The sequence below is a fragment of the Electrona antarctica genome (assembly GCF_951216825.1).
Source record: "Electrona antarctica genome assembly, chromosome: 11".
Taxonomy (NCBI): Eukaryota; Metazoa; Chordata; class Actinopteri; order Myctophiformes; family Myctophidae; genus Electrona; species Electrona antarctica.
The window spans coordinates 27,648,105-27,659,582 of NC_136792.1; the positions used below are offsets into that span (position 1 = coordinate 27,648,105).

The 11,478-nt window shown below is 41.9% G+C and overlaps 1 protein-coding gene across 4 annotated transcripts in view; it reads right to left on the reverse strand.

Moving 5' to 3' along the window:
• Window positions 1-1,102: 1,102 nt before the first annotated feature.
• Window positions 1,103-11,478, reverse strand: part of schip1 (schwannomin interacting protein 1) — a 52,942-nt gene continuing 42,566 nt past the window's right edge. For all 4 annotated transcript variants that reach the window (XM_079513440.1, XM_079513439.1, XM_079513442.1 and 1 more), the window contains 6 exons: window positions 11,345-11,463; window positions 8,025-8,142; window positions 7,265-7,462; window positions 3,707-3,830; window positions 2,478-2,571; window positions 1,103-2,316 (listed from right to left, as the gene is read on the reverse strand). In XM_079513440.1, coding sequence (XP_079369566.1) covers window positions 2,265-2,316; window positions 2,478-2,571; window positions 3,707-3,830; window positions 7,265-7,462; window positions 8,025-8,142; window positions 11,345-11,463 — 705 coding nt within the window. In that variant the 3' untranslated portion in view covers window positions 1,103-2,264. The remainder of the gene's footprint in view (window positions 2,317-2,477; window positions 2,572-3,706; window positions 3,831-7,264; window positions 7,463-8,024; window positions 8,143-11,344; window positions 11,464-11,478) is intronic.

Genomic DNA, 11,478 nt, shown 5'->3' on the forward strand with positions numbered 1-11,478 from the left:
GATGTTAATCAATTTCAAATCCCTAAGTGAACTGGCGGAGACCTGTGCTCTGAAGAGCACTTTTTCTAGTTTGCTCTGTGCAGCACTTTGGTTCGACCTCAGTCGTTGTAAATGTGCAATATTAATACAGTTTGAGTTGAGTATACGTTTCCACTTTGAGGTGACTCAAATAGGAGCAAAAACACACAAGTTATGCAACTTCTAAATAATACTCGTATAACGGTATATATTTTTGATAATAGTTGGGTTGTTGTCAGTTTGTGTATGAGGCTGTAGGCCATGTCCGGTTTGTTCAAAGGATGATTGGGAATGAAATGCAGCATCGGCACCTGGATTTCTCATTAAAAGAAGCTAACACCATGAATAGCCTCCTCTCACCTTCCTGTCTCTATGTCCCCTCTATTTTGCTAAACTCTTCCAAGTCCCCTGGCTGATACTGCTGTGGTCAGTGAGCAGTTGATAGTTCCCTGTTCTCTTTTTTGCGTTGACACCAGAAACATCAATGCATACAGTGAGTAGGCTATGAATCAGCACCAGACTTTTGTTTACTTATATAGTTGTTCTAATATAACTCAGACCTGAGCCTATAAATATTATTTTTTTATCTATTATATTGTTGTTTTTTACTGTGATATGAATTCCCCTGAGTCTGCAATAAAGGTTGAATTGATTGATTGATATAAGGAACATGACATTCACAACAACAATTTTAGTCAGTCATATAAATGTACTAGCTGAGAAAGGTTGCCTATACAGAACAATGATACTTTCATAGGGGGGTGCCCATGTTGTCACTTTTCATTAGAATATGCTCAGTTTGGGGGTTCCCATTTGAGTTGTAATCCAGTCTATTGTTGCATTATTTACAATCATGTCTTGGATAGTGAAGGGAGAGAGGGATATCCTCTCTATCCCTCTTGTGATGACTCATGTAGTGAGCAATGTAGACTTTCTGCCTTGTGATGACAAATCAGTGATTACAAATTAATCTGAAAGAGGAAGCTTACTTAGCTTGCTAAACATGTCACGTTTGCACACTGTGCATGTCTTCTTTTGCTTACTACATGTGCTGTCTGTCAAAAATAAAAATACAAACAAACAATTTATGAAACAAAGTTTATTCTTTATTTTACATATCTGTACATAAACATTTCTTCCCTCAAATAAAGATTCTGAATACAATAAGATGAAAACGATATTAACACACGTATTCATTTAAAATGACTTGTGTCAGAAAATCAACATTCACAAAATGTTGAAGAGCAATTAGAGTGAACGTATTACCAAAAGCTACGACTCCACTACAAGGCAGGCATGTTTCCTTACACTCTTTTAGCACCTTCAAATAAACATTTCTCAGTTGAAAACTACCATTTGTGCAGAATAAAAACAGTTTGACTTTGAAATACTTTAAAATTACTGTACCTTCCAACTTAAAATGGTCTGAAGAAGTTAGTTTTTTTTTAATAGATTTTATACAATGTTGTTTCGTTTTTTTCTCATGACTGACTTTCTACTAAATTTCTCACTATTATTATTTTTTTCCCCCACAATTTTTGCATTTGACATTTATAATTTAGTGGCGAATGTAGAAAGTTAAAAAGAAACAATAGCGAAGCAAGGCCGATCACTGCACAGGAAGCTGGGGACAGTATCCATGACAACACACAATCAATTTCCTCTTCTCCCAGGAAGTGCTCCACTGTCCTTAGCGCTGGGATAAACCACAGAAGCAAATGAGGGGGGGGGGGGTCCTCTGTGCGGCTGCCTCCACTGGAATCAGTGGGGTTGGCGAGGAAGGTGGAGATAGGAAGGAGGAAAAACATGGGAAGGGGGGTGGGGGAGTTATAGGGTATGGGTGGACAACTGGACATGGGCTGGAGGATTGGGGTAAACGTTTGGTTCCGGGACAAGGGTAGAGGAGGGGCCTAAGCACAGAACATGCTCCTTCCGATGTCCGAACTTATTTTATTTATTTATTTTCGGAAAGGGAGGTGATAATAACTTTTTTCCGGATGCTCCTACACCCCCAGATGTCCTGATTGTCCGAACTAGTTCGAAAAACCTGCCGAAATGTATGTTTTTTTTTCAGATGTCAGAAGGAGCATGTATTGACCTTAAGATTTGGGCAGGTTGGAAGGGAATAGGGGATTAGTTTGGTCTGTTTAGGTTAGAACAGGTGTTTAGTTTGGTGTGGGTAGGTTGGAACAGGGGCGTAGTTTCGAGTAGGTAGGTCAGTATGGGGTAGAACAGGGTTGGACATCTTATTTGGAAGGGGTCTTCTCGGCCATGTGTTTCTGCTGGCTCTCAGCATGCCTGAGAAAGAGAAACAAGACAGCCCATAGTTAGACAACCTTACTCAAAGACAGAGACTGTTTCCTTTGACAGTGACAGGAGCTTGGTCGGCTGAATGAAAGAATAGCGAAGGCAGCGAGAATGAGCCTACTCTCTCAAGTAGGTTCTCTAAGCCCTCCTACCTAGTGAGGTCCTCTATGTCCACCAACATGGCGTCTTGCTCCATGTGAAGCTCATCCCGGATCAGCAACAGCTGCACCAGCTCCTCGTTCAGACCTGGAACAGAGACAGGATGGTGTCAGGCAGGAGAAAAGCCTATGGTACTGACCATGATACTGACCATGATACACTCCATGATACTGACAAGATACTGACATGATACTGACAAGATACCGATCATGATACCGACATGATACTGACATGATGCTGACCATGTCTACGGAATCCAAAGGAAAGTACGCACATCTACAAAAACCTTTCAGGTGCTGAACAAAAAGATACGTACAGGAGAAGGAGAAGTAGTCCGCACACTGTATGTAGCTCCCACAGGAATTATTTAGAGTATAAGGATGATCATCCTTATAGAGTATAACACAGCGGGGGAAGTGTATTGAGTGTATAGGGTTTGATGAGGGCCCACGTAGGGCTGGGCCTTAATTTTCGAGCCTGTTGAGAAACTCAACTAATAACTTTGGGGTGGGCCCGTCTAGAGTTTGAATGGACAGGTATCAGTCAAAAGTGAGACATCGAAGAGGAAGGACGGGTGGGGATTGATCAACATAAGGAATGTCAGAACAGGTCAGCTCCATATATGGAGATCTAAGGGTTTGAGGTTTGAGGTCAGATGTAGAGTTGCCGGCCAATATTGATGACATCAGGGATCTCCATATATGGGCGGACTATTGATGACATTATGTGATGTCACGAGGCATGACCATATATGGGGCGTGACCACCTGACGGGAAATGCATGATTTCATTATTATCATTATTATTATTATATATAATAATAATAATAATGCCTGAGAATAGAAAAACAGTTCAATGAGATTGCAAAGTGAACGTTTGTTGACAAGAGCTATTCTGTGTTCTTTGGCGTTGTGGGGATTTTGGAACCTGAAAGGTTCCATGTAAGATGATTATTCATCTTTGTACCAGGGCCAATGATCAGGTTCCATGTAAGATATATGATTATTCATCTTTGTACCAGGGCCAATGATCAGCAGTAATATTATATGCTGTGGAGAAACTACCAGTACAGTTCTCTGAATTGACTTTCATTGCTGAAAGTACTGTATTGCATAAGATAGGGGTGAGTCTTTCTAAGGTCTGGTAGTGACCAGGTTTGTGTGACCATCCACTGTGCTCAAACTGCCCATATTGATTATTTCTTGTATGTGTGTGATACTCACTTTCAATCTGAGAGTGCAGGTCATTGACTATGACCGTGAGTTGTCCCACAGTCATGTCTCTCAGGTCAGTGGGTTTCAGGCTCCTCTTCATTAGACACTCACTGATGTGTGGCATATGTGGAAGCTGCAGTGAAAGAGACACAGTAAGGCATGAGCACTTACAACAACAACAACAACGACGACAACAACAAAAACAACAACAACAACAAAATGAACACAGAATATTGAACCCCAAGTCACTTGAACCCATTAAGACATGATACCTTTCCAAAAACAATTAAAAAAGAAAAAGAAAAAAGGGTTTGAGAACCACTGTTGTAAATCCTAAGATTTCCATAACAATATGATTCCAAACTGTATGTTTCTGACATAATCCTCTTATGACGGACTTTTCTCATGTCATTTTCTCATGGTGAGTCACAACATATATCTTTGCAGATTATATCTGACACCATGAGTGTTTGTGGTTAATAGCTAAACATTAAGATTTTATTATGATGGATTGGCAACCTTTGGGTATTGATGTGTGTATGTGTGGTATTGACTGATTGATTGAGTGAATACTTTTGCAGAAAAAAGCACAGGAAAGTACAGTTAAATACATACTTAATTCAGATGTGTGCATACATGCATACATTTGTCTATACAACAAGTGGTGCTGTGCAGCCAAGATGCGTTTTAAAATAGATTCTTCCCCATGCCAGTAATACATCGAGCAAATTATGCGATCACTCAATCTGTGAAATAATTGAAAATCTGCATCAAGGTCAAGTTTAATTATATGACCCAAGCTGGGAAATTCATTGCATTCATTGCATCCCTTTTATAGAGCCTATCATTTAGCTCTAATATAGACATAAATATGTGGTATTAAGGTGTGGAGTTTGGACACCCCCTGGGGCACCATGATATAATAATCAGGACTCAAGCTAGACTGCCCCAGTCCTAGACTCAAGGTTTCATTTGATGTACAACACCCTGACCACATAAAGTAAAAACTATCCAGCAGGGGGCAGTATTTCCACTCCTTATGTCTGTATGCACGATGTGTGATTTAGCTCAAACATCAGTAGATAGCTGCTCACTTAACGGCAATTACCACATCATTACAATATGTATTTTTCACATCAACATATTTAAGGTATAAAAACAATGATGCATTTGTATATTGTGCAAACACTGACGTACTGCAGTACAAAGAAAGACAGACACTTGTAATGCAATAATACATGTGTGGCGTTTTGAGAAAGAGCCGATACGTCTTTACACATGATCCATCCTGCAAGCAGGGTGGGCTTAAACATCGCTCAGGACATGGAGATCTGAGATCTGTGAACCTGTGGCAGTGGTAGCTCTTGCAGGGAGGAACACTGATGTTTTAGCATCTTGATTCCCTTGCAGAAAACAAAATACTGCGCCCCTGGTACTCAATGTGTATATTCTATACGTTTTCCTCTATATTGAGTATGTATTGAAGAGCAATGTCAAACAGATTTTCAAGTGAGAAAGGAATACATTACAAACCCTTTCTCTGTAGTCTGTACATGCCTGTGTCACCTCATAATATGTTGACACACTGTCAGTGAGAAAACGTGTGCTCTCTCTCTCTCTCTCTCTCTCTCTCTCTCTCTCTCTCTCTCTCTCTCTCTCTGTCTCTCTCTCTCTCTCTCTCTCACTGTGCTCGCTCTGTGTTCATATGTGTGGGTGGGTGCTCAGCTGAATCTACCCGCTATAGTTTCTCCCTCCTCCTCTTTCACATTGATGCTGATGTCAATGTGTCACAGTTTCAGTGTGACTACAGAACAGAACAGAGACGGGGGGTGCTCTGCCACAGGGAAATCAGGTGGGCGATGTCGGTTAGAGGCTACTTTCTGCTGGAACTTCTGTGGTAGATTGATCATACTATTGCCATGTCACAAGTATGACACAAGCCAGCTGCCAACCGTCCAGTCATATTCTATAGGATATAACATGTTGCGAAAGAAGGGGAAGAAACTTCATCTGTGGTAAGACTTTGCAAGGTGGTAGTTTATGTGAAACCAGTTTCTTCCCCTGTATTTGAGCTCCCTTTTCTCTTTCTCCCTGTCTTTATTTCATTCATGCACATGCACGCACGCAGGACGCATGCATGCAGCACGCATACACGCACGCACACACGCACGCACGCACGCACGCACGCACGCACGCACGCACGCACGCACGCACGCACGCACATATCTTAATTTTGTTACAGTCTTACGAGAGCTTCTAGTACACACAATAGGTTTACGCCTAGGCTATTATCATTCAGAAATAACCCATTTTCATGCTAACAATAACATGTATCGCAGTGTGCTATGTTTGGTGAGCAACACCATTGTGTGAGGAAGTATAAATGAGTGCTGACCCACTCTTGATAAATGGCTCAAACAGTCCACTGTACTTTAAAATGTAACTGAACAGAACATGTTAACTGATAATGCTACAATAAAAGGATGCTTGTGGAGGCAAGGAACAAATCAATCTCTGGTGTTATTAAACTAATAAAGTTTCATCAACGGATTAACCCTGTCATCACTATTTTGAGCAAATCTTCTACTATATTTCATAAAGTAAATATAGTGGTTAATTCATCCTTGTTGCTTGTGTGTTCTGTCTAATATATATCTGAATATGAAGTTTGAATTGAACAGAATAATTATTATAATTAAAACCCTTTAATGAACACTTGTGTTCTGTCCTGGTGTGACATTGATCTTCTTTGACTGCTTGTCCCGAAACACATAAGTCAATGCTGCTTTCAAGCAGATTAATTATAGATGGACCTAGCCAAGCCCCCCCCCCCCCCCCCCCCCCCCCAGGTGGAGATAGAGTTTGTGTATGCGTGTACAAGACTGTGTGTGAACGTGTGTGTTGTGTGTGCGCTGTTGAATGGGTGGTGAGGCAGATAAAAATGGATGAAATAATGATGAACACCGACATCTCACGCCTCCTAACTGGTGCAGAGGATGAGAGTAGGAAAGGAAAGGAGAAAGAGAAGTGGGCATATCACTCCCAGAATCTGCTTGCTCGTGAATCTTTCTATTCAATCAGTCGATGCCGTTACATCATTCTGGGGAAATAGACTTTTGAAAGTGATGCACGCACGCACGCACGCACGCACGCACGCACGCACGCACGCACGCACGCACGCACGCACGCACACACGCACACACGCACGCACACAGCTCTAGTACTACGCCGAACAATTACGTGGGGGCACATCCCACTGCATGTTTTTATTTCAAAGAAATTGTCCCACGATTTTTTCACATTTTTTCACAATTGTTTTCACCCTGTGCGAATTGCCTAAGCTGTAATCCTCAGCTGTAAGCGCATTGCTTCATTCCCCCGTCGGGGGTACACACAAGGTTTTTACGCTTGACACTTTTTTGCTCTGTGTGATGTATTGGAAATGATGTAATTTCAACTGAAAAACAAGACAGCAACATTTGGTGAAAGGGCTGTGTTGATATGAATCAGCCTTCATAGAGGTTAGGGTGTTTGCGTTGCATGGGGTTAATACTGTGGCATACTGACCAGGTCGGCCACAGGTGACTTCTTGCGATTCTGTTTCTCCACCTCCACCTGCATCTTGGCCATGGGTTTGGCCATGGCCAGAGCCAGCTTGGCCTCCATCTGCAGCTTCTTCTGTCGACTCAGGAAGTCCATGTCCTCCAGAGACTCCTCCTCCTCCTCCGTGGTGTCCCTGTCCGAGTAGGACGAACTCTGCTTCGACTAGATATAGATGGAGAGCGGAGAAGAAATTGGATGAAGGGGACATGATGGTAGCATCCTTAGGATTAGCGCCTTTGGTATTTAGGCACGTACAGTACAGTAAAATCCTCAGTGTTCGCTCATTTATTTGAAACTGAATTGTTTGCGCCTGATGCCACAACGACACATTGATATTACACAACACACTCAATATTTGGGCTTAGCTGCATTGGGAACTCAGGTACTCCGGAACTCCTTATATGGTTATGGTTGAGTCATAGTGACAGAGAACAATGGTAATCGTATCTCTCTCTCTCTCTCTCTCTCTCTCTCTCTCTGTCTCTGCCTCAGGTTGACAGGAGGGTTAATGTGGCCAGTCATCCGTAGCATGGTTTTGAATTCACCTCTCATTTGCAGCTACTGCATTGGTTAACGGCCCAGAAAAAGAGAAATTCACACACTCACTAATTGACAGCTATCGGTAATTCACAACAAATCTCTCTCTCCCTCGTTTCTTTCGTGTGTGTGTGTGTGTGTGTGTGTGTGTGTGAGCGTGCGTGTGTGACAGTGGGGAAGGATGTACCATGGGAGACAGTGGTGTGTCCAGACTGGTCTCTGTCTTGCTGTCATCTGCATCACTGTCCTTGTCGCTGCCACTGTCATTGACAAAACAGATCTGTAGGTTCATCCCACTTTGCAGCCTAGGGACAGACAGACAGACAGACAGACAGACAAAGGGAAAAGGGGAGGGACGTCATAATTAGCATGGGATCCCGGATAGAGTCAAATCAGGTTACTGACAGTGGTAGTTACAGTAAAAGACTAGGATCAGGGCCATAAACGGCAGTGATATACCAATGGTAAATATAATTACTCATGTTAACACAATTTATAGTATATATAAGTCCTATGTAGTGTACAAATGCAACGGTACATTTGGGTGCATTTCTACACTCTCAGAGTGAGATGAACACTAACTGGTGCACACCAGTCAGTGTAGTGTTAGTTGTACTGTATGTATACATGTCAAACATGTAGGGTTAGGATTAGGGTTGTATGTATTGCATACATGTCAAACATATAGCAGGGCAAGAATTTCAAGAATTTTATCAGTTTGAACTTATGCTAATCCTCGAAACATATTTGCTCTGATTCCACAGTGGCATTGAATATTTCACTGTCTTCTCCATTGCTCTTTCCTGTCGATATGGGTTTTAGACACCAGTGTCTTCTGTTTAGATCCTGAATTCTTCTTAACTCCCACTGTCTCTCCATTCATCTTTAAAAGAGCCCAGTGACTCGGAGTAGTCCAGGGCTGAGTGGATGAAATTTAGATTTTTATTCAGGATATTTTGTTAAAGCCGGACTATGTAACTTCCTTCTTCTATCCCGGATTTGAACCCAGTTTCCTGTGCAAGTCCTGCATTTTTGTGAGCCTGCCTGTTTACTCGATAAATACATTGAATAATACAATTACAAACATTCCAGGCCTGGTATCTAGTTAATCTATGTGTGTGTGTGTGTGTGTGTGTGTGTGTGTGTGTGTGTGTGTGTGTGTGTGTGTGTGTGTGTGTGTGTTATATGTTATGTACAGTATATGTGTGTATGCATACATGTTAAACATACAGAAATTGTATAGTATACAGTACGTATGTGCGTATTCATATATATTGTAGAGTATTTATAGTATCTGTGTGCTTTGTTCGTATATAGTATACATGCTAAAGAGAGGCCAGGGAAAAAAGGAAATCGTCAACATATAGATAGTTTGGACTCTAGCTTCCTCCAAAGTACAACGAGGTTTAACGAGTGCTTCAGTATGGATCCATCCAGGAGGGTTCCTCTGGTAGATTTGATCCAATCGTTCTGGGGGGGATAAAGCTTGGGCCTCGGAGGAGAAGAACTCTGCTAGATGTGGATCCAGCTCAGCATGGATCAATAATCCGCTTATTCAATGCAGTAATTACAAAGAGAGATGATCGATTATATAGCACGGATCCAATCACTCCAAATTAAATCAGACCTGTGTGATCAATGGGTTTTGTGGACAGAGGGCATCAAAGAACTCCATAACTACACACATAGTAGCTACCGACTCAGCTGCTAATGTCACTTAATTTGATAACAAATGGACTTCACATGTACGGATATTATAATAAAATAATCCTATGTTTATGACTAACTTTTACCAGAGTTTACCAGAACATAATCCCTCTACCTCTACTAGAGCATTATTATCATTTGACTATATTTTCCCCGAACGTGGGATCAATCATCATATTGTGGTTAAAATAATGGGAATTTCACACATTGCGTTATGGATAGCAAGAATTGTGAGTGTGCCTTTCATTGGAAGGAGCCACTAGTACGTGGAGGGTTGTTTATGAATGTGTGTGTTTTTGGGGAAGTGAAAACAATCAAGCTGGATGAGTGCATTAATTTCCTTTCTCTCTGTCTTTCTGTTCTTTTACTCCAGTGTGACACCCTCCACAGGTATGCCTATGCCTACTGAATCCACCAGAATCAGGTTTAGGTCTGAGGCATAAATATGCTGTATAATTCTCCTCAGAGTTAATGTAATTCAGAGAGTGTAAGATTGACCTTATGCAGCCACCATTTTTACACTCACTAGAGTTCAATCGACTCTCATTAGTTGTATGTTTCCTCTTTCTCTTATTCACACTTCTCCATGTGCTTCCTCTCTCCAGCGTGTTTCCGTTCCCGCACGCACGCACGCATGCATGCACACACACGCGCACACACACGTGCGCACACACAGAATTATATTGTAAGTGTGTGTTTGTCCCATATATACCCAATGCTCACTCTCTCTCTATGTGTTCTTCCTTTTCTCTGATGTGACATCACCCTCTACACTGTCTACAGCAGGGTTCCCCAATTAATTTTCCTCAAGGGCCATATTTTGACTAGGGAACCAGGCTGGGGCCGAGTCCGCACACGTGAAAAGTTTTTTTTTTTTTTTTTTTCATTAATTAATTAAAAATTGTTCTCAACCAGTGGTCCGGGGACCACCAGTGGTCCTTGAGGGGGTGCCCAGTTTGACATGCATAGGCTACTGACCCCCATTTAATGCCATTTATATCTGGGACACCCCCCAAAACAAAACAAAAAACGGGGCCGCCTATTGGGGGAACCCTGGTCTACAGGTACTGCACCCACCAGAGTCAAATGGGTTTAGGCCTGCTGCATGCATGTACACTAATCAATCACGACTCTCATCTGGCAGTGTAAGTTTCCCCTTTATCTTTTTCACATGTCAATTGAAAGTGTGTCAGACTGGTCTATTGCTTGGTTGGTTGTCATTCAAAACAAAGTTTTGAATGACAACCAACCAAGCAATAGACCAGCACCGTGCTTCTCCAAAACCCCACAGGCCACAGAGAAAAACGAGCTTACACGAACACTGAGAAGTGTAACCTCACGCTATGGAGTGAAAGTGAGAGTGTGGTGACTGGTGATGTAATGTAAGACAGAACCATTTGGTTCCTAACTATCCTGGGGGGCTGGAGACCCCCAGGAATCCCCTAAAGGACCCTGGGGTCCCTGGACCCCATGCTGAGTAACACGTGATTACGACATGTTAATAGGAGGTAAACTCACTGTTCCCATGATGACATTCACTGCTGATATATTTTTCCCTTTTTCTACTTTGTACATGTAGCGTTTTATATGTGTTGATAATATTGTATTTTGGTGTTATTTTTATGCTATTTTGATTAATTGAACCACAATGGAAACAATGTGTTATCCTTTTAGCTCAAATGTCTGACTGTACCTCGTGCTGTTAACATTTCTGTCTAATAAAGTATTCAATCAATCAATCAATCAATCAATCAATCAATCAATCAATCAATCAATCAATCAATCAATAAGCTGTCTTACCGTGAGGACAGGCTGGGCTTGCCACTCTTACTGCAGCTGGTGTAGATGCCTGGCCCATCGTCAAAGAAGCTGCCCAGTGCCAGCTTCTGCCTGATCGACTCCCTCTCATTCTTTTGGGCCTGTAGAGAGGAAAA